Consider the following 24,984-nt stretch of genomic DNA (forward strand, 5'->3'; position numbering starts at 1 on the left):
TTACAACGCACCCCCCCCCGTGGGACACAAAAAAGAACTGGTAAAAAACCGCAGATGGAAGTGGAAGGCCCTTCAGAGGCCTCGGCCTCAATTACAACGAAGGCCCAGGAAGACCCTCTGAGGAAAATGAAACCGAAAAAGTCCGAAATGGAGGATCTTAAAACTTTTCTTGCTGCCGAAATGGAAACCTTTGGTGAGAAATTTAAAGATGAATTTGACTCTTTTAGGTTGGGTTTTAAAGCAGAAATGATTTCTACCGTTCAGCACATGCTGGAAATCTGGAAGAGGTCGAGGGAGGAAGAGGTCAAAGCTCAAATGGAAGTACTGGAAGCCAGGCTTGTTTCGGTAGAAACGAAGGTTAAAACGGAGGTGGACCCCGTTCATTATGAACTTGATCAACATCGAACAGCGATAACCGAACTGGAGAAATGGGCGACGACAAGTGAGGAAACTGTAAGTCGACTCCTTACTGAAAACCAACGCCTCTCAGATATGGTGATTAAATTAAATGATAAATGTACCGATTTGGAGGGGCGTCAAAGACGTAAGAATTTAAGAATTGTAGGGGTGAAAGAAGGAAGTGAGAAAGAAATGGGTACTCGGGATTTTGTGGCAGACCTTTTACAAAAAGCCTTAAAATTGGATTACAAACCTTCACTCGGTCGAGCTCATAGAGCGCAGCGAAAACGTACACAGGATGATGCCCATCCAAGACAAATTATCGTAAAGGTGCAACTGGATCATGAATTTGATGATATAATGAAGAAAATGGTTCGAGGCGGACAGCTCCTTTTGGAAGGTGCAAGATTCAGTATCTACCGAGATTATTCGGCAGAAGTCTACAAGAAAAGAGGGCAGTTCATTGAGACAAAGAGAATTTTGAAGAAGGTACCTGATTTGAGATACAGTTTGCTTTATCCCGCAAGACTAAGAGTCTCCTACAAGTCCAAGGAGCTTTTTTTTACAGACCACGAAAAAGCACTGGAATATGCTAAAGATGTCGGTAACACGATCATAGACTGAAGAATTTACATTACTCCTTAGGAGTCCCGCCAGATCTAAAAGGACCGTTAAAGTTCTTTTAAGAGCTTTGAGGATATCCGGAAACCGAAATGGATGGAGGACATTGGATAAAACCGTGATCTTTTTTGTTTTCTCTGTTTACTAATCATTGTTATTATCTGGATACTCATATCTAACGATATATGTAACAACCAATACTTATTAAATATCTATATTACCACTAAAAACTATTAACAAAATTATTAACATTAACATTAATCATAAAAATTTAATACTGTATATGATTGATAACAATGATTAATAATTAACAGTCTTCGATTAACATAGAAATGTATTACACAATTATATTATATAGGAAGATATGCAAGAGGTAAATTAGCCTAAGTCAAAATAAAGTTTGACGGTTTTTCTCTTTAATTTTTAATTTAAAATTAAATTTATGATAGATTTAGCGGAAAAAATTAATATGATATGTAGAGAATAAACGTAGTGAATTTTTACTGTTCTAAAATTTTTCTGCAAGGATACGTGCTTATGTATGCATACATATGGGGATGTATATATATATATATGTGGATATCGGGTGTGTGTATGTATGGGTAGGTAAATAAGTTTGTTACTCCCAAAGAAGATATATGAATGTTAGAAATAACCCTTTATTTCCTTTGCGCACGGAGCTGGAATTTTTTTTTTTTACAAAGGCTACGGAAGTCTTTAGAATTCTAGCCACGTTAGTGTGGCTATCACTAACTACACTAATTGTAGAGGTAGTTTCTTTTCTTTCACCCTATATTAATCAACTCTATCACTTTTCTCTTTTTAAATATTTTTATAACTTAATGTTTGAATGGAAAAACAAGACAAATACAAGGAGATGTGCTCGGAAGAGCGATGTATATGATTTTAAATTCATCTATTCGAGGTTCGGGAGCAGGGTCAGGTTCTGTGTGTTGTACCTTCTGCTCGGTTATAGACCACCTTAGAAACAATATGCAAGATATTAATATGACAAGAGGGGGTCAGGGAATAACATTTTGTAGTTGGAATGTCAAGGGAATCAATGAACCAATTAAGAGAGGCAAAGTTTTGGCACATCTAAATTTAATTAAAACTGATATAATATTTCTTCAAGAAACACACCTTAAGAAGGAATCTCAATATAGACTTAAAGCTAAGTGGATTGCTGAATCATATCATTCCTCCTTTTCCCACAAGTCCAGAGGAGTTGCAATACTAATTCGTAAAGGAATACCTTTTAAGAACTCCTCAACAATAGTGGATATTGATGGTAGATATATTATATTAGTTGGAGAGTTAAATGGAGAAAAAGTGATTCTTCTTAATGTTTACGGGCCTAATTTCGATAACCCTATGTTCTTTAATAAAACATTTAATAAAATTCCTGAATTTACACAATATAAATTAATAATTGGAGGAGACTTCAATTGTACATTAGATTCATACTTAGATAGATCATCAATGCAAAAAAAAGTAAAATCTCAATCAAGTGTATTTCTAAATTCATTTATTAATACCACTAATATTAAGGATGTCTGGAGAATAGAAAACCCAATTGGACGGGAATATTCATTTTACTCACCAGTACACAAAACATACTCAAGAATAGATTATTTTTTAGTTGACTCTACGTTTATTCCATTTATTTATAATTCTAAATATCATAACATTATAATTTCAGATCATGCACCTGTAACATTCATGATTAAATTAAATGGAATGTCCGAGAAACAAGCATATTGGAGATTTAACCCACAAATTGTGAACGAAAAGTCATGCCAGGAATATATTATTAAACAGATTCAAATATTTTTTGAGGTAAATGACAACCCTGACACACCTATTTCTCTTATGTGGGAAACGTTTAAAGCGTATGTTCGAGGTACATTAATTTCTGCTCAAGCTTTTTATAATAAAGAGAACAGGATTAAGCAACAAACATTGGAAAGTGAAATCAAACAACTAGATATAGAAAATGCGAGAATGCCATCTACTCTAAAATATAATAAAATTGTGGTATTGAAATATAAATTAAATAAAATGTATTCAGAACAAGTAATAAAACTCTATCAAAAAACAAAACAATTACATTTTGAATTTGGAGACAAACCACAAAAACTATTAGCACGTCAGTTACGAAAAATGGAAGGGGAAAAAATAATTCATAAAATTAGAACAGAGACAGGAGAATTATTAAAAATGCCCAAGGACATAAATGATAGATTTCTCCAATATTATCAGAGCCTTTATTCAACTAAAACCGTAGCACAATCAGAAGGAATAGCAGACTTTTAAAAAAAATGTAATTTAAAAGGTTTAGATTCAAATGATAGAGAAGTATTAGAAAGGGAGATTACGACAAAGGATATTGAGGAGTCTATTGGTTCTTTAAAAAATGGTAAAGCAGTAGGACCAGATGGTTTAGGCTCCGAATTTTATAAAAAATTTTATGATTTGCTTAGCCCACGTTTACATAGACTGTATGAGTATATATATACTCAACAGAAACTTCCAGACACTCTAAATGAATCTATAATAACACTTATTCCTAAAGCTGATAAAGATCCGGAAGACCCGGGATCATACAGAGCAATTGCACTTTTAAATACAGATCAAAAAATTTTAACTAAAATACTAGCGTATAGATTAAGTACAGTGATGAATAAATTAATACACCCTGACCAAACAGGCTTCATTCAGAAACGATACTCATACTATAATCTAAGAAGATTATTTAATATTATATATTCCAAGAGAATTATTAATGAAGATCTAGCAATAATCTCACTTGATGCTGAAAAAGCATTTGATCAGGTTGAATGGTCTTATTTATTTTCGGTGATGGAAAATATGCAGCTAGGGGAGAAATTCTGTACATGGATAAAACTGTTATATACAAATCCCACGGCCAGAATATTTACAAACCAAAGGTTGTCATCGAAATTTAGCCTATCTAGAGGCTGTAGACAAGGATGCCCGTTATCCCCATTATTATTTGCGCTTGCTATTGAGCCACTGGCAGAAAGAGTTAGGGGGCATCCGGAAATACATGGATATAACACAAAGGACACAGTGAATAAAATTTCTCTATACGCAGATGACGTATTAATTTACATTACAAAACCAGAAATTAGTATTCCAAACTTATTAAAGCTAATAACCCAATTTGGTTCACTTTCAGGATACAGAATAAATTGGAATAAAAGCGAAATTATGCCAATAAGGGAACATAATAAACAGATAATACAACAATTTCCATTTAAAATAGTAAATGAAAAATTTAAATATCTAGGTATCTATGTAACTAAGATATATACATCATTATTTAAAGCAAATTTCCCCCCATTACTGAACAAACTACATAAGAATATTCAATATTGGAAAACACTCCCTATCTCAATGGTTGGCAAAATTAATGCCATAAAAATGATTTTTTTACCTCAAATATTATACCTTTTTCATGATCATGTCACCTCTGGCAATGTCACCTCTGGCAATCTTCGACAGCCTCTAACCTTATTGTTCCCCAGACCCTCTACTATATCCTCTCCAAAATCCAGAAACAGGACTGCCCTTGTTTCTGCCTGCTCCTGCCCGATTGAACTCATCTCCACATACCTTGATTCTATCCTACCCCACCTGGTCGAGTACCTTCCTACCATCATCCGAGACACCTCACTCGCCGTTCAACTTTTCAGTAACTTTCAATTTCTAGGTTCCCATTGCTTTATCTTTACTGTGAATGTTCAGTCCTTTTACACCTCCATCCCTCATCAGGAAGGACACAAGGCCCTCTGGTTCTTTCTCGAACGGTCAACTAATCAATTTTCTTCTACTAACACTCTCCTCCGCTTGGAACGTCCTCACCTCAGCAACTTCTCTTTTGACTCCTCGCACTTTCATCAAGGAAGACACAAGGAGTCCTTCACTAAGGAAGACACAAACAATCTCCCAGATGTTCTAGTGGCGAGAGATCCTAGGGTGACGGAGGAACTTACGGAAATTCACATTAGGCAGGAAATAGTGTTGGGTAGACTGATGGGACTGAAGGCTGATAATTCCCAGGGCCTGATGGTCTGCATCCCAGGGTACTTAAGGAGATGGCTGTAGAAATCGTGGACGCATTGGTGATCATTTTCCAATGTTCTATAAATTCAGGATCAGTTCCTGTGGATTGGAGGGTAGCTAATGTTATCCCACTTTTTAAAAAAGGAGGGAGAGAGAAAACAGGAAATTATAGACCAGTTAGTCCTACATCGGTTGTGGGGAAGATGCTGGAGTCAATTATAAAAGACGAAATTGCAGAGCATTTGGATAGCAGTACAGGATCGTTCCGAGTCAGCATGGATTTACGAAGGGGAAATCATGTTTGACTAATCTACTGGAATTTTTTGAGGATGTAACTAGGAAAATGGACGGGGAGAGCCGGTGGATATAGTGTACCTTGACTTTCAGAAAGCCTTCGACAAGGTCCCACATAGGAGATTAGTGGGTAAAATTAGACCACATGGTATTGGAGGTAGGGTACTGACATGGATAGAAAATTGGTTGGCAGACAGAAAGCAGAGTGGGGATAAATGGGTTCCTTTCAGAATGGCAGGCAGTGACTTGTGGGGTACCTCAAGGTTCGGTGCTGGGACCGCAGCTACTTACAATATACATTAATGACTTGGATGAAAGGATCAAAAGTAACATTAGCAAATTTGCAGATGACACAAAGCTGGGTGGCAGTATGAACTGTGAGGAAGATGCTATGAAGTTGCAGGGTGACTTGGACAGGTTGTGTGAGTGAGCAGATGCATGGCAGATGCAGTTTAATGTGGATAAGTGTGAGGTTATCCATTTTGGTGGTAAGAACAGGAAGGCAGATTATTATCGGAATGGTGTCAAGTTAGGAAAAGGGGAAGTACAATGAGATCTGGGTGTCCTAGTGCATCAGTCACTGAGAGGAAGCATGCAGGTACAGCAGGCAGTGAAGAAAGCCAATGGAATGTTGGCCTTCATAACGAGGGGAGTTGAGAATAGGAGAAAAGAGGTCTTTCCTTCTGCAGTTGTACAGGGCCCTAGTGAGACCACACCTGGAGTATTGTGTGCAGTTTTGGTCTCCAAACTTAAGGAAGGACATTCTTGCTAGTGCAGCTTAGGTTCACGAGGTTAATTCCCGGAATGGCGGGACTGTCGTACGTTGAAAGACTGGAGCGACTAATTTAGAAGGGTGAGATGGGATCTTATTGAAACATATAAGATTGGACATGCTAGAGGCAGGAAACATATTCCTGATGTTGGGGGAGTCCCGAACCAGGGGCCACAGTTTAAGAATAAGGGGTAGGCCATTTAGAACGGAGATGAGGAAGAACTTTTTTACTCAGAGAGTTGTGAAGCTGTGGAATTCTTTGCCTCAGAAGGCAGTGGAGGCTAATTCTCCGGATGCTTTCAAGAGAGGATTAGATAGAGCTCCTAATGATAACGTAGTCAGGGGATATGGGGAGAAGGCAGGAATGGGGTACTGATTGTGCATGATCAGCCATGATTACGGTGCTGGCTCGAAGGGCCGAATGGCCTACTCCTGCACCTATTGTCTATTGTCCCTTGTCAACTTAAAGGTGTAGCCATGAGCACTCAAATGGGCCCCGGCTATGTTTACCTTTCTGTCGATTACGTTCCACTGCCATCACTCCCCAACTCTTTTCTCGCCACATTGCAGACTGCTTCAAGGCTGCTTCCTGCACCCCTGCAGATCTCGGTGATTTCATTTACTTCACCATGAACTTCCACCCTCTCTCCCGTTTCTTGATATCGGCATCTCTATCAGTAGACAGGCTATTGACTGATGTCTATTACAATACTACTGATCCCTATAGTTATCTGGACTACACTTCCTCTTACCCAGCCTTTTGCAAAGACACAGTCCCTACTCTCAATTCCTCTGTCTCTGCTGCATCTGCTCCCAAGATGAGACTTTCCATTCTAGGTCATCCGGGATGTCCTCTTTCTTCAGTAATTTTTTTCCCCCCTGTATCATAGATGGATTCCTCACCTAGGACACCTCTGTGTCTCTTAGTTCTGCTCTCGCTCCCCCCACCCAGATGGAACAGAATATTCCCCTAGTCCTTACCTTTCATCTCACCAGTCTCCACATTCAACACATCATCCACTGACATTTCCATCACCTCCAACGTGATCCCATCACCAGTCATGTCTTCTCATCGACACCTCTTTCGCTTTCAGCGGAGACCGCTCCCCCCACAACTCCTTGGTTCACTCATCCCTTCCCACCCAAACCACCCCTCCCCATGTACTTTCCGCTGTAACTGCAGGAGATGTAAGCCTGTTCCTATACCTCCTCCCTTAACTCCATCCAGGGACTGCAACAGTCCTTCCAAGTAAGGCAAAGGTTCATGTGCACGTCCTATAAACTCACATAATGCATCCAGTGCCTTGATGTAGCCTCCTGTACATCGGTGAGACCAAGTATAGACTCTGAGACCATTTCGCCGAACACTTGCACTCGGTCCCTCAAGGTCTGATGGTTGCTAATCATTATAATTCCCCTAGGATCCGAAGGATCTTACTTTGTTTAGATCAGCTTAGTATGAAGGACTTCATCAATTAGAATCATAGTCATACAGTGTGGAAGCAGGCTCTTCGGCCCAACTTGCCCATGCCAACCAATATGACCCATTTTCACTAGCCCCCCTCCCGGCCTGCGTTTGGCCCATATCCCTCAAAACCTATCCTGTCCATATACCTGTCCAATGTTTTTAAAATGTTGCGATAGTACCTGCCTCAACTACCTCTTCCAGCAGCTCATTCCATACACCCTCCGGTTCCGATTAAATATTTCTCCCCTCACCTTAAACCTATGCCCTCTGGTTCTAGATTCCCCCACTCTGGGCAAAAGACTGTGTGTTTACCTGATATATTCCTCATGATTTTGTACACCTCTTTATAAGATCACCCCTCATTCCCCTGCACTCCAAGGAATAAAGCCCTAGCCTACTCAACCTCTTCTATAGCTCAGGCACTCGAGTCCTGGCAACATCCTCATAAGTCTCTGCAACGTTTCCAGCTTGATAACATCTTTTTTAGAACATGGTGACCAAAACTGAACACAAACCTCATAAACCACAAGACCTCACAATTTCTATACTTAATATTGACTGATGAAGACCAATGTGCTGAAAGCCTTTTGACTACCCTATCTACTTGACCACTTATCTACCCTATCCACATTCAAGGAACTATGTACTTGCAGTCCTTGATCCCTCTGCTCTACATCATTTCCCAGAGCCCTACCATTCACTGTCTATGTGTTGCCCATGTTAGACTTCCCAATATGCAACACCTGTATTAAATTTAATCAACCAGTCCTCAGCTCACCTGCCCAACTGATCAAGATCTTGTTATGATTTTTCACAACCATCTTCACTGTCTACATTACCACCCACTTTCATGTCAAATTGCCTTACTTAAATCCATGTAGACAATGTTCACTGTCCTACATATATCGATCATCTTCATCACCATCTCGAAAAACTCATTCAAGTCTGTGTCTCATGATCGACGGTCCCTTATTAGCCCATTTGCTTCCAAATGCAAGTAAATCCTATGCCGAAGAATCCTATCTACTAGTTTTCCTACCACTAACGTGATGCAAACTGTATATTTTCCTGGACTATCTCTACTTGGTTTCTTTATCAAAGGAACAATATTGGATACTTGCCAATCCTCCGGGGTCAGATCTGTGGCGAAAGATGCAAAGATCTTCATCAAATCCCCTGCAATCTCCTTAATACCTTAAGTGATGGATACAGTTTTAGTGTTCTTTTCTGAAAAATTATGCTTCTGCTATGGAAGGAGTACAGTAAACTGTGCATTTATGCCTTAAAGGAAATTGTAAACAAATATAGAGGTAAAAATTAATCAGTCCTTATGTGCTTTATTGATGCCTCCAAAGCCTTTGATCGTGTTAATCATAGAAAGTTGTTTGTTAAATTGAATCAAAGGGAGGTGCCCAAATACATTGTGAGAATCCTGGCTTACTGGTATGCTCACTATGCAAGTAAAATAGGGCAATATGGTCTCAGGCCCATTTGGGGTTAGCAATGGTGTCAGACAAAGGGGAATCTTGTCCCCAGTTCTCATCAATCTCTATATTGATGATCTGTCCAAGCAATTGAAAGCATGTACTACTGGGTGCATGATTGGTAACACTTTAGTGAACCATATTATGTATGCAGATGATCTTGTGGTCCTTAGTCCATCTAGCACTGGTCTACAGCAGCTCCTTGCTATATGTTCTGTGTTTGGTGTGGAACATGATATCATATATAATTCCAGTAAGATTGTTGTTATGATCTGTAGAACCAAAGAGGATAAATGTCTAAAATTTCCTGATTTTAAATTGACTGGTAATAATCTTAGTGTATGTAATAAGGTAAAATATCTTGGACATTTTATTACAGAACAAATGACAGATGATGAGGATATTTATAGGCAATGCCGCATGATGTATGCACAAGCAAACATTCTCTTGTGCCTGTTTGGTGCATGTACAGATGGGGTGAAGATGTCTCTGTTCAGAGCATACTGTACACCACTCTACGACTGCAGACTTGTGGACAAACCATAAAAAAGCTAGTTTACAGAGTCTTCAGGTAGCTTTTAATGATGCCATGAGGATATTACTTAAGAGACCTAGATGGTGTAGTGCAAGTGAAATGCTTGTGGCTGCAGGAGTTAATACCCAACAAACCGTGCTAAGAGATTTAATGTATAAATTTATTTGCCGAATTAATGACTCTGAAAATGAGATCATCTTGGCATTATCACTAATAAGGTTTAGTACTACACGCTACCAATCACAGTTGTCTCGTTGTTGATCACTGATGGCTGATGCTTTAAACCATGCATTGCGCTTGTATGTAATTTATTGTGCTTTTGTTAGTAATTTGTTGGTAACTTACTGTGCTTTTGTATGTAACTTATTGTGCTTCTGTATGTATATTATATGTAATGTCTTGGTTTTTATCTGGACCTTGAGTCTATAATAAAGTATTGATTGATTGATAGATAAACGTTTACCAGACCGATTTCTGGGAAGGCAGGACTGATGTTTGCCAAAATATTGAGATGCTTGGTGTAGAAACAAGGAACTGCAGATGCTGGTTTACCAAGGAAAATCACAAAATGTTGGAGTAATTTAACAGGTCTGGCAGCAACGCTGGCGAACATGGATAGGTGAGGTTTCAGGTCAGGATGTTTGGTTCAGGTCTGAATTAAGACCTGGAGCCAAAACATCGGCGATTCATGTTCTCCATGGATGCTTCCTGACTGCTGAGTTACTCCAGCATTTTGAGTCTTATGTTCACTATATTCAAGAAGAAGAAGAATGACTTCATTGAAAAATTATGATAAGATTAGACAGACTACAGAAAGGATGTTCCTCATAGACGGGGATTTATCAGACTGAGGCCCAAGCTAAGGAAGGAATAATCAATTTGGGTCTGAAATTAGGAGAAACCTCTTTACCCAAAGAGAGGTGATTCAGTGGAATTCTCTACCATAGAGGTCAGCCGTACCACCAATATTAAATATATTCAAGAAAGATTAGATATAGTCCTAAAGGCTGAAGAGTTCAAGGGATATGCTGTTTTCTATGTTTATATGCTCAATATTTTGTATAGGAAAGTTCCATCCACATTGCATATGGTGTGATTAAGAGAAGATATATGAGGAGCTAAAGGGGGTTGTGGCTTGCAAAATGAAGCAAAAATTTGGGAATTAGATGGAGTTTCAGATCAGGAGTTTTCTTGGCTCAATATCAGAAATCCCAGATACGGAGTGAATGAAAGTGATTCTTCATCCCAGCTCTCTGAAATAGGCCCCGGGTTCCAGATTTGCAACTGGGCTCGCATCTCTAAAACATTGCTAAAGGTTTTTAGTTTTTCTGAATCTTAATAAAGGTGACCAATGTATACCCTTTCTGTAGTTTAAGCACTCAGAATGTCAGAATTCACATAAACAGCAACAATTTTCACCTTCCCTTTGTATGTTGTACATGAGTTTAATTTATGGACGTACAGTTGTGCATCAAATTATGCATACGGGGGAAGTCATAGAGGCATAGAGACATATAGCATGGAAGCAGGCTCGCCTGCCCAACATGTCCATGCTGAGCAAGTTGCCTACCTGAGCTAATTGCGTTTGCATTGTTTGACCCACATCTCTCTAAACCTTTCCTATCCATTAATGTTCAAATGTCTTTTAGATGTTGTTATTGTACCTGCCTCAACCACTTACTCAGACAGCTTGTTCCATATACCAACCACCCTCTGTGTGGAAAATGTTGACCCACAGGTAACCATTAAAACTTTCTCTTCTTACTTTAAATTTATGGCTTCCATTTTTCAACTTCCCTATCCTAGGAAAAGGACTGTGACCGTAACTCTATACATCTGTGAGGTCACCCCTTAAGCTGCTACTACACATCAGGTTTTAAAAACCCCAGCCTACCTTTATAATTTTCCCTTTATAATTCTAGCTCTCCAGTCTTGGTACCATCCTTGTGAATCTTTTCTGCACCTTTTCCAGCTTAATGACAACTTGGTGACCCGAACAGCTCACAATACTCCAAATGTGGTCTCATCACCGACTAGTAGTGTTGTAACATGCGTTCAAACTTCTGCACACAATGCCTTGAGCAATGAAGGCAAGCATGCCAAATGCTTTCTTCACCATCCTGTCTACCTGTAGCATGACTTTCAAGGAAATGAAAATCAAAATGAAGATGAAAAAAAATGTGGATGCTGGAAATCTGAAATAAAATCATAAATTGCTGGAAACAGTCAGCAGTCAGGCAACATCTGTAAATGGTTAACATTTCAGTGGAAAGAGAAACTGAGTTAGCGATTCAAAAGTTAGCTCTAGAAATAACTGTGCCTCTTGCCAAGCTTTCCGGTCCAGAAACAATACTGGCATCCGCCTCACAATATGAAAAATAGCCCAGGTATGCCCTTCCCTTTCCACTCTCTACTAGTCATAAATATCCTAAGCCCAACTGTCTTCAATTGTTTTATCAATTGCCTGCCTTCTATCTTGATCTCAGAAGTAAGGACTTTTGCTGATGATTGCACTTTGCTCAATTTCATTGCACAAATGCAAGACGGCATTTAAGCATAAGGTTGAAAAGTAACAAGTAACATTTGTGCCACAGAAGGGCCAAGCAATGACTATCAACAAGAGTTGAACAGCCTACACTTGGCATTCATAGTTATGGAATCATAATTGGGGAAATAGCAAAAACAAACATTTGGGTTTCCCAGGGGAAATAGAGAAGGAGGAACTTTGATTTTCCTAAGAACTGAGAGCAAAGAGTGAAATCCTACAAATGATGTCAGTAAAGTTGTCATAGAACATAGAAAAGTGCAGCACAGGATAGGCCCTTCAGTCATTATGTCTGTGCCAAACACAATTCCAAGATAAACTAATCTCATCTGCCTGTGCAAGATCCATACCACTCCATTCCCAGCATATCCATGTGCCTATCTAAAAGCATTGTAAATGCCATTGTCATATCTGCCACCACCAACACCCCTGGGAGGCATAACAGGCACCCACTACTCTGTGTTTAAAAAAAATCTTCTTCTGTACATTTCCTTTAAACATTGCCCCATCTTACCTTAAAGCTATGCCCTCTCATCTTTGACAGTTCCACCCCAGAAATAAGATTCTGACCATCTACCTTATTTTAAGCCTCTCATAATGTTATATACTTCTATCAGGTTTTCCTCAACCTCTGGCATTCTAGAGAAAATGATCCAAGTTTATCCAAGCTCTCATTGCAGTTAATCCAAGCAGCGTTCTGGTAAGCCTCTTCTGCATCCTCTCCAAAGTCTCTGCATCCTTCCTATCATGGAGCAACCACATCTGCACTCTATACTTGAAATCTGGCCTAACCAGTCTTGTAGAGCAGCATCATAACTTATTGATTCTTTTACTCTAAGACCAATGAAGGCAAGCATATCATATGCCTTCTTTACATCTGTATCTACCTGTGTTGCTACTTTCAGGGAGTAACGGACCTGGATCCCAAGATCCCTCTGCACATCCCAAGATCCCTCTGCACAGGGCCTTACCATCAATCGTATACATTTCCTTCACGTTCGACCGCCCAAAGTGTAACAGTTCACACTTGCTTGGGTTAAACTCCATCTGCTATTTCTTCACCCATGTCTGTAGTTGATCTAAATCCCACTGTATATTTTGACAGTCCTCATTCACTCTCAGCAACTCAAGCAATTTTGGTGTTGTCTACAAAGTTACTGACAAACCTATCAACATTTATGGGTAGGTATCACAAAATGCTGGAGTAACTCAGCAGGTCAGGCAGCATCTAGGAGAGAGGGAATGGGTGACGTTTTGGGTCGAGAGCCTTCTTCAGACTTATGTCAAGGGGGCAAGACATAGAAAGGATATAGGTGGAGACAGGAAGACAGTGGGAGAACTGGGAAGGGGGAAGGGGGGGGAAGAGAGGGACAGAGGAACTATCTAAAGTTGGAGAAGTCAATGTTCATACTGCTGGGCTGCAAGCTGCCCAAGCGAAATATGAGGTGCTATTCCTCCAATTTCCGGTGGGCCTCACTATGACACTGGAGAAGCTCCAACCGTGGGAGCCTGCGGACTTTAACATCATGGAGCTCGCGGCCCCTGGTTAGAGACCGACTTCGGGAGCTCCAAGCCACAGGAGCTTCGATCACCCCGACGTGGGGCTTTGATTGCCCCGACGCTGGGGCTTCGATCGCCAGTTGCGGGAGCTTTGATCACTCCGACTGTGGATGGTTCGACTGCCCCGAACACGGGAGAATAAAGAGGAAGAAGTTTAGACTTTATTGCCTTTCATCACAGTGAGGAATGTGGGGAATCTGCTGTGGTGGATGTTTATGTTAATTTTTATATAGTTGTGTGTCTTGTTGCTTTTTTTTAGTATGGCTGTATGGTAGTTCATACAGGTGATAATTGGTACACATGACAATAAGCAGACCTTTGAACCTTTGAACTCCACTGGTCACAGACCTCTAGCCAGAATAATGTCCTTCCACCACAACCCTCTGTTTTCTATGAGTCAGTTCTGTATCCATGCATCCGTCACTGCGAATCCCATGCACCTTAGACATTGCAGACATTTTTTTCATTATCTCTGGTAGTAAAACAACTCATCAGTAGGTAAGTGCCAGTGAAAGGTTTTGCATGCCAGTATTCTGCATGTAATTCTGCAACATTCATATTTATTGTCCTGTTGCAGCCAGATTCTCCTGCACTGCATTATAATGTTTAGGGTCCCTGACTGTATTCAGTCTTTTGTGAAGAAACACTTTAGTTATAGAAACATAGAAAATAGGTGCAGGAGTAGGCCATTCGGCCCTTCGAGCCTGCACCGCCATTCAATATGATCATGGCTGATCATCCAGCTCAGTAACCTGTACCTGCCTTCCCTCCATACCCCCGATCCCTTTAGCCACAAGGGCCACATCTAACTCCCTCTTAAATATAGCCAATGAACTGGCCTCAACTACCTTCTGTGGCAGAGAATTCCACAGACTCGCCACTCTCTGTGTGAAGAAATGTTTTCTCATCTCGGTCCTAAAAGACTTCCCCCTTATCCTTAAACTGTGACCCCTGGTTCTGGACTTCCCCAACATCGGGAACAATCTTCCCGCATCTAGCCTCTCCAACCCCTTAAGAATTTTATATGTTTCAATAAGATCCCCCCTTAGTCTTCTAAATTCCAGCGAGTATAAGCCTAGTCTATCCAGTCTTTCTTCATATGAAAGTCCTGCCATCCCAGGGATCAATCTGGTGAACCTTCTCTGTACTCCCTCTCAGGCTAGAATGTCTTTCCTCAGATTAGGAGACCAAAACTGTACACAATACTCCAGGTGCGGTCTCACCAAGGCCCTGTACAACTGCAGCAGAACCTCCCTGCTCCTATACTCAAATCCTCTTGCTATGAATGCTAACATACCATTCGCTTTCTTCACTGCCTGCTGCACCTGCATGCCTACTTTCAATGACTGGTGCACCATGACACCCAGGTCACGTTGCATCTCCCCTTTTCCTAATTGGCCACCATTCAGGTAATACTATGTAAGTTGTGCAAGGCTACAGAAGATTGCTGGATTGGGATCTCAGTAAATAAAGCATAGAGAGTTGCCATGCGGGCACAGCAAGTATGCAGGAAGGCTAATGGAATGTTGGTCTTCATTGAAAGGGCTATAGAGTATAAAGGTAGAGAAGATTTGTTCGAACAGTTAGAATTTTTAACTGATTTTTCCAACGACACCCTGGTCTTGCACTCAACAAAAAGTAGAATTATAGAGATTATATTACAGTGTAGACCAAGGCTATTTTCCTGATGGCTAAACTTATTATCTTGTTATATTCTGTGTCAATGACAGAATATTTAGCATTTACGAATTTCTTAAGTTATAGTTCTTTTATAATGCAGAGAAATCCAGATAGACCTTTACTTACAAAATGGAAAGCATTGTAGTTAAATCTGCACTTAATTAGACCATACATGTGATTGTTCTTATGCCAAAAGATTTATTTTAGGCTTGGATATCGTGTTTCAAAAGGTCTAAATAATCTTAATACATTTTGCTTTATGTTGATATAGATTGAAAACTTGAATACTTTTGGAAACATATACCGTTAAATGGCACAAATTAGATTATTAAAGAGAACAAATATTTACTCCTTCCTCAATCAAGCAATTACATTCCAAACTAGTGTCTCTAAACACATTAATTACATTTTGTGTGGTTTCCTTTTAAAGTTTTTTTACAATGATCTCTGTATGTGCTTTTTAAATAAACTAATAGAAAAATAGATTTTTCAGTTTTTCATTTGATTTTTAACTATTAACTTTAAAGTCATAAACTGACTATCCTCCTTATAATCTCCCATGGTGAAAGAGCAGAAAGCAGACCTTGCCCACATTTAAGTGCTGCTAAATAGTGTTTCAATTAAATACTAAGATGGGAACACATCTGTGTTTAGCTTTGACTACAGGAAGACAGCAGAGTGCCTTTGAGTTGGAATGCTACAGTTCATCTTTTTAATATAATTGATAACATTATAACTTGAGAGCCACCTGCTTTGAATCCTTGGGGCTGTAAATAAGTACTGGTAAAAATCCAATTCTGTCTGCTTGACATAAAGCAACAATTTATATTGTGTTTGTTAATTCCCGACCAAATCCCACAAATGATTAGCCTTGGTATTAAATTATTTGGTTGTGCTCTAATCAATCCATTAAAACTATTATTTAATATCAGAAAAATCATGGAGAATTCTGAGGTCAATCAGTTACATTAGAATGAATTAGAAAGCTTTCAATGTGTGAAACAATACATTAATTGGTTACTTTGCCTCATAATTGGCAATTAAGAGAGGAAAAGTAATTGATAGACATTTTGGTGCTAGCATATCAAATAAATGTGGTAGTGAATGTGATACTTTGCCCAAAGACAGAAAATGAAATTATTCAGGCCAATGCCTCAAACAGACAAAGAAAAAGCCTGAATGACTCTAATGACCATTGCGATATCAAAGACCATTGTTGGCTTTTAGTTAGGTCTTTGCCATTGACCCCAATCCTTCCTGATCACTCCTGCTTCACTTACATCTAACTATCACTCACTTTTACCAGTTTTGATTGCCCACTTCAGTTTAATTACCTCTAGTTCTCCATTCCACGCTACTCTTCACGCCTCCCACCAACGTCTTTGCACTACACACAAAGGCTGTTTGTCGCTGGGGAAATAAATAATGGTACTTTGCATGCAAGGTGTCCTGAGATATTAGAAGAGAATATAAATCATAAAACATTACAGCACAAGAACAGGCCCTTTGGCCCACTAATGCCTGTGCTCAAAATAATGCCAAAACCATTTCTTATCTGCCTGAACGTAATCAATATCTCTCCATTTCCTGCATATCCGTGTGTCTATTCAAAAGTTGCTTGAATGCCACTATCACATCTGCCACAACAGCACATTCCAGGCAGTCGCCACACTGTGTTTACAAAAAAACTTGCCCCGTACATGTCCTTTAAACATTATGTATAAGAAGGGTCTCGACCCGAAACGTCACCCATTCCTTCTCTCCCGAGATGCTGCCCGACCTGCTGAGTTACTCCAGCACTTTGTGAATAAATGTCCTTTAAACATTGTTCCTCTCACCTTAAAGCTATGCGCTCTCGTATTTGATTTTTCCACTTTGGGAAATGTTCTGACTACCCTGTCTATGCATTTCATAATTTTGAATACATCTATCAGGTCTTTCCTCAAACTCTGGTGTTCTAGAGAAAACAATACCAGTCTGTCCAACCTCTCCTTGTTGCTAATACCCTCTAATATTGACATTTTTTTTGCACTGTGATTTCAGGGTGGCAACCAAACAGCTACTGTTATTGCCTTATGCTCAATGAGAGACTTTAACTTGTCGAGTGAGACATGCCAGTTGGCCATTCGAGATATGGGTGGTCTTGAAGTTCTGGTTAACTTGTTAGATACAGAAGACATCAAATGCAAGGTAATTGAGATTTTACAATTATATTGTTACAATACTATTTTTTTGACATCAGGATGTTGATTGTTCTTTGTTTAACATAGATTCATAGAGTACAGAAGCAGGATCTTCGGCCTAACTTGTTCTTGCCAACCAAGATACTCCATCTAACATTTGCCCATGTTTGGCCCATATCCCTCAAATCATTTATATCCATGCAGCTATCCAAATATTTAAAAAACGTTGTTATACTATCTGCCTCAACCACATCCTTCTGCAACTTGTTCCATATACCCACTACACTCTGTGTAAAAAAGTTGCCCCTCAGATTCCTATTAAATCTTTCCACTCGGATTTTAAATCTATGCCATCCAGTTCTTGATTCTCCCATGCTGGGAAAAGGCCTATATACGTTCATCCATCTATTCCCCTCAAGATTTTATACACCCCTTATTCCTCCAAGGAATAAAGTCTTGGTGTGGCCAATCTCTCCCTCCCTTTCCCTCAAGCCCTCGAGCCTAGGCAACATCCTCATAATCACCTCTTAACACTTTCCAGCTTAATCATAAGATCAAAAGTGATAGGAGCAGAATTAGGCCATTTTGCCCATCAAATCTACGCTGCCATTCAATCATGGCAGATCTATCTCTCCCTCCTAACCCCATTCTCCTGCCTTCTCCCCATAACCTCTGACACCCATACTAACCAAGAATCTATCTATCTCAGCCTTAAATATATCCACTGACTTTGCCTCCACAGCCTCGGGTGGTAAAGAATTCCACAGATTCACCACCATCTTTCTAATAGCAGGGTGTCCAATACTCCAACTTTATTTTGTACAACGGTAACACAACATCCAAGTTTCTATACTCAATTCCATGACTGATGGTCAGCATGCCAGAGGTCGTCTTTACCGCCCAATCTACCTGTAACCCCACTTTCTGTGAAGTACATACTTGTACTCCTATATCTCACTACTCTACAACATTCCCCAAGGCCTTGACTTAACAAAATACATCACCTCACACTTACCTGAAATAAACTCCATTTGCCATTCCTCGGCCAACTTCCTCAGCTGATCAAGCTCCAGCTGTTATTCTTGATAACCATCTGCATTGTCTAAGATAGTACCCAAGATAGTCATCTGCAAACTTATAAATCATGTTTTGTACAATCTCATCCAAATCATCGATATGGATAACAAATAACATGAGGCACACCAGCAGTCACAGCCCTTCAGTCCGAAAAAACAACTTTCCACCACCATCCTCTACTTCCTTCCATTAAGCCAATTCTGAAGGAAAGAACTGCAGATGCTGGTTGAAATCAAAGGTAGACACAAAATGCTGGAGTAACTCAGCAGGTCAGGCAGCATCTTCCCCCACCCCACAGTCTACTCCGGTCTCTCACCTCTGTGCCACTGCCACTGCTTGTCTCTGTCTTGCTGCTGCTGCCTGTTTCTGTCTTGCTGCCAGTCTCTGTCCCTCTGGGTGTGTGTGGGTGGGTGAGGGTCTGCATCTCAGCGCTGGCGGTTGGGCGGTAATGTGCCAGCTGCCCATTGGTCCGCCCAGCCCCACCAACACATTCAAACCGTGACAGTTGGGGAGCGGCACGCGCAACACAGCGCCCTTCAGTGGGATGCCGATTTCAAGCATTTAGCACAGGGCCCTCGAAAGTGCGGGGCCCATAGCAAATGCTACTTTTGCTACTATGTTAATCCGGCACTGGTCCAACCTGTCTGCGTTTGGTCCATATCCCTCCAAATCTGTCCTATCCATGTAGCTGTCTAACTGTTTCTTAAACATTGGGATAATCCCTGCCTCAGCCACCTCCTCCGGAAGCTTGTTCCATGCACCCATAACCCTTTATGTGAAAAAGTTATCTCTCAGATTCCTATTAAATCTTTTCCCCTTCACCTGAAACGTATGTCCTCTGGTCCTTGATTCATTTACTCTGGGCAAGAGATTTTGTGCATCTACCCGATCTATTCATCTTATGATTTTATACACCTCTATCACCCCCTCATCCTCCTGACTCCAATAGAGTCCCAGCCTACTCAACCTCTCCCTATAGCTCAGACCCTCTAGTTCTTGAACATCCTTGTAAATCTTCGCTGTACCCTTTTCAGCTTGACAACATGTTTCCTATAACATGGTGCCCAGAACTGAACACAATACTCTAAATGTGGCCTCTCCAACGTCTTATACAACCTCACATGACTTCCCAACTTCTATACTCAATACTCTGATTAATGGCCAATATGCCAAAAGCCTTTTTAACCGCCCTTTCTACCAGCAACTCCACCTTCAAGGAACCATGCACTTGCACTCCAAGATCCCTCTACTCTACAACATTCCCCAGAGCACTACCATTCACTGTGTAGGTCCTGCCCAGATCCTGCCCATGTTAGACTTCGCAAAATGCAACATCTCACATTTCTCTGTATTAAATTCCATCAACCATTTCTCAGCCCACCTGATCAAGATCCTGTTACAATTTTTCACAACCATTTTCACTATCTGCAAAGCCACCCACTTTGGTATCATCTGCAAACTTGCTAATCTTGTCATGTATTTTCTCATCCAAATCATTGATATAGATAACAAACAGTAACGGGCCCAGTACCGAACCCTAAGGCAATCGTCACAGGTCTCCAGTCTGAAAAGCATCCTTCCACCATCACCCTCTGCTTCCTTCTATCTGTCCAGCTTTCTGTCCATTCAGCTACCTCTCCTTGGACCCCAGGCAATCTAACCTTCCAGAGCGTCTTACCATGTGGAACCTTGTTGAATACTTTGCTGAAGTCCATATATACAACGTTTACAGCTCTGCCCTCATCGACTTTTTTGGTCACGTCTTCCAAAAAAAAACCCGTCCCTAAATCCCATTCAATTTAACCTTCCAGAACAGCCTGACAAGTGGAATCTTATCAAAAGCCTTGTTGAAGTCCATATGGATCATGTCTATGGCCATGCCCTCATTAACCTTCTTGGTAATCAAATTCGTGAGACACAATCTCCCATGTGCAAACCCATGCTGACTATTCCTAATCAAACATTGTACAGATACATGTATATCTTATTCAACAGAGTCCTCTCCTGTTACATACTTACCACAGATGTAAGGCTTACAGGTCTGTAGTCCCAAAGATTTTCTTTGAAGCTCTTCTTAAATAAAGGCACAACATTAACTAACTTCTGGCACCTCAGCCGTGTCTAACAATGATTCATATATCTTACCTAGGGCTCCTGTAATTTATTTTCTAGCTTCTCACACTGTCCTTGGATATATCTGATCAGGCCTTGGGGATTTAGCTACCTTCATATGTTTTAATACATTCTGCATCCGCTCAACTGTAGTGTAGACTGTCATCAAGACATCACCATTAGTTTTCCAAAATTCCATAATTTGCATTTCTCTGCTGTAAAAAACAGAGGAGAGATATTAATTGATTATATCCTGTGGCTACATATGTGGATGGCCATTTTGGGTTTGAAGGGTCCTTATTCTCCCTCCGATCACCCTTTTTCGCTTAATGTACATAAAGTCTCTTTGTATTTTCCTTAATCAACTGCCAGGGCTATCTCATGCTCCTGTTTTACCCACCCGATTTCCTTCTTGAGAATGTTCCTCAATCCCTTTTAGTATTACATTTGATCCTAGTTCTCTGTGCCTGAAACATGCTTCCTGCTTTTAGTGATAATTCTTATCAATTTAGAGGGAAAATAGGCTATACCCTAAACATTTGATCCAAATTCACTTACGCATAAAGCATATTTTCAATAGAGGTTCATAATATGTGAGTTTGAAGTAGGTGGAAGCTTCATTATAATATTTAAGTAATACAGAGATCTGTGGTGTTATCACCTATTTCACTATGGCATGCGCATTTGTAATCCATTACTGAAATAAATTGCTGGGTGCCATTCTGACTGGTGGTCTGTGACCAGTGGTATTCTGCAGGGATCAGTGCTGGGATCTATAATTTGGATGAAAATGTAAGTGGGCTATGCAATATTGCACGTGACATGAACATTGGCAGATTTGTGGATAGTGAGGAAAGTTGTCAATGGATATGGACCAGTTGTAGACAATCAGAATATATATCTATTGAAAATATAGCTGGAGCAATGACAGATTATATTAATCTGGACAAGTGCGAGGTGTTGTACTTTGGGAGGTCAGATGTAAGAGTAAAGTATTCAGTTCTGGAATATAAGGAACTGCAGATGATGAAATCTGGAACAAAAATAAATGTTGGAGAAACTTGGTGGGTCAGGCAGCATATGTGGAGGGAGTGGATTTTTCGGGTTGATTAGTCTGAAGAAGATTCCGACCGACTGAGTTCCTCCAGAATATTATGTTTTGACCTTAGGAGCATTGACATTTGCAAGTAGTGTAGGAAAATAACTGCAGATGCTGGTACAAATCGAAGGTATTTATTCACAAAATGCTGGAGTAACTCAGCAGGTCAGGCAGCATCTCAGGAGAGAAGGAATGGGTGACGTTTCGGGTTGAGACCCTTCTTCAGACTGATGTCAGGGGGCGGGACAAAGGAAGGATATAGGTGGAGACAGGAAGATAGAGGGAGAACTGGGAAGGGCGAGGGGAAGAGAGAGACAGAGGAACTATCTAAAGTTGGAGAAGTCAATGTTCATACCACTGGGCTGCAAGCTGCCCAAGCGAAATATGAGGTGCTGTTCCTCCAATTTCCGGTGGGCCTCACTATGGCCCTGGAGGAGGCCCATGACATTATTCCGATGGGCCTCCCTGGTCCACTCGTCCCTTCCTACCCAAACCACCCCATCCCCGGGCACTTTCCCCTGCAACCGCAGGAGATGCAACACCTGTCCCTTTACCTCCCCACCCAACTCCATCCAGTCTTTCTAGGTGAGACAGAGGTTCACCTGCACCTCCTCCAACCTCATCTGTTGTATCCGCTGCTCTAGATGTCAACTTCTTTACATGGGTTCAACCAAACGCAGACTCGGCGATCGTTTCGCTCAACACCTTCGCTCAGTCCGCCTTAACCAACCTGATCTCCCGATGGCTGAGCACTTCAACTCCCCCTCCCACTCCCAGTCTGACCTTTCTGTCATGGGCCTCCTCCAGTGCCATAGTGAGGCCCACCGGAAATTGGAGGAACAGCACCTCATAGAGCTTTTCCAACACTTTGTGTCTTTTTTTTAACCTAGATTAGAGAGTATTACTTATAAAAAGAGAGGTATACATTGATTGTTGGGGTTTTTTCTGGAGCATTGGGGCAACCCAATTATTTAAATATTTTATTATTTAAATATTATAATGAAGCTTCCACCTACTTCAAACTCACATTTTATGAACCTCTATTGAAAATATGCTTTATGCGTAAGTGAATTTGGATCAAATGGGGTTTTTTCTGGAGCATAGAGGCAGATAAAATTATTAGAGGCATACATAAGGTAAATAGTCAGAGTCTTTTCCCCTGCATGGAAATACCACAGACAAGCTGACATAGAGAGGCAATTTTTTTAACACAGTATGTGGTGGGTGTCTGGAGCATACTACTAGGGAGGTTTGGTTTGTTTTCGTTTAATTTAGTTTAGTGATACAGCGTGGAAACAGACTCTTCGGCCCACCGAGTCTGTACTGACCAGTGATCCCCGTACACTAACACCATCCTGCACTTGAAGGACAATTTACAATTTTTACCAAAGCCAATTAACCCACAAGCCATCTTTGGAGTGTGGGAGGAAACCCACACGGCCACGGGGAAAACGTACAAACTCCGTAGAGACATTACCCATAGTCAGGATCAAACCCATGTTTCTGGCACAGTAAGGCAGCGACTCTACTGCTGCGCAACTGTGCCACCCCTTGGTTGTTAAGGCAGATAAGATAGCAATGTTCAAGGAGCATTAGGCAGACACATGAACATGCAGGGAATGGATATTTGGACCACGTGCAGACCAATGAGATTAGTTAAAATTGATATCATGGTCAGACTTGGTAGGCTGAAAGGTTTGTTTCATTGCTGTACTGTTCTATGTTGTTAAATTAATGTTCAGTGGTTAGATCCTGATTTTGGTCAGCATACAAAATGATAGATAACAAGTTGACAGTTTTTCTTACATCCGAATTTAATTGCCATGAATGGAAATTAAAAAACAGCTGTTATTTTGCTTTTACCTGTTTTACTGTATCACACTGCTGATAACTTCCCCATTATTAATTGATGGTGATGATTGCTAGATTTGGTATTTATATTGGGAGAAGGAACATTCACATTGAAGCCATTTGTTGATATGGAATGAGCTGACAAGTGCCAAGTAAAATTCAAGCTTCAAAAGTGCTAGGCAATGACCATTTCTATCAAGAAAAATTCTAACCATGTGACCTTCACAATCAGCGACATTATCGTCACTGAGCCCCTCCCCATTGCTATCAATCTTCAGGGGTCACTATTTATAGCAATTTTAATAATAAAATTATTGCGAAGGAATAATTACCTTGTTTCTAATGACTCATCAATTGCTGCAGATGCACCATAGAAAACATTCTATCATGATGCATCACAACTTGGTTTGACAACTACTCTGCCCAAGACTGCTAGAGATTGCAGAGAGTTGTGCATGCAGCCCAGACTATCACACAAAGCAGCTGCCCCCATCGGCTCCATCTACACTTCACACTTCCTCGAAAAAGCAGGCAACATAATCAAGTACAAATTACATCTTGGTCATTCCCTCTTCACCCCTCTCTCGTCAGACAAAAGTTACAAAAACTTGAAAGCACATTACCATTAAATTCAGCAACCATTTCTTTGTTGGTATCAGACTTATTAAACGGTCTTCTCGCAAGCTAAATTTGTACCCCTGATTTTCCAACCTATCTTGTTGTGGCCATTGCACTTTTTTTTAATCTACACTTTTCGATAGCTGAAACTCTATATTCTGCATTCTGTTCCTATTCCCTTTACACTACCTGATTTATTCATATATAGTATCATCTGTCTGGATAGCACATAAAACAAAGTTTCTCACTGCATCTTTGTACACATGACAATAATAATAAACCAAACTAAACCAAAGAATCAGTGAGAGCATTGTGTTGTCCCCTCTCAGTATACTCATGTGAACTGTTGAAACTGTGACACCTCAGTATCCCCTTATCTGGGTTGGAGAGGCATCAGCTCCATCCCTTTGCAACTGATCTGTTGAATGCATTAGAAAAAGGTGGGGAAGATCCATGGGTGGCGCTGGACAGAATTCAGTTCAATTTGATCAAATTTTCCAGACAGAACTCCCTCACTATTATACATGAAGGATGTTTCTATTCAAATAATAAAGAAAACATGACAAGTTAGTATATCTAACATTATTTCTGCATTGT

The 24,984-nt window shown here is 40.4% G+C and overlaps 1 protein-coding gene across 3 annotated transcripts in view; it reads left to right on the forward strand.

The window, feature by feature from the left end:
* The window catches only part of odad2 (outer dynein arm docking complex subunit 2), a 203,978-nt gene that overhangs the window by 59,407 nt on the left and 119,587 nt on the right, over positions 1 to 24,984 (forward strand). For all 3 annotated transcript variants that reach the window (XM_078427510.1, XM_078427521.1, XM_078427514.1), the window contains exon 11: positions 17,491 to 17,637. In XM_078427510.1, the coding sequence (XP_078283636.1) occupies positions 17,491 to 17,637 (147 nt within the window). The remainder of the gene's footprint in view (positions 1 to 17,490; positions 17,638 to 24,984) is intronic.

The sequence above is a fragment of the Rhinoraja longicauda genome, chromosome 2 (assembly GCF_053455715.1).
Source record: "Rhinoraja longicauda isolate Sanriku21f chromosome 2, sRhiLon1.1, whole genome shotgun sequence".
Classification (NCBI taxonomy): Eukaryota; Metazoa; Chordata; class Chondrichthyes; order Rajiformes; family Arhynchobatidae; genus Rhinoraja; species Rhinoraja longicauda.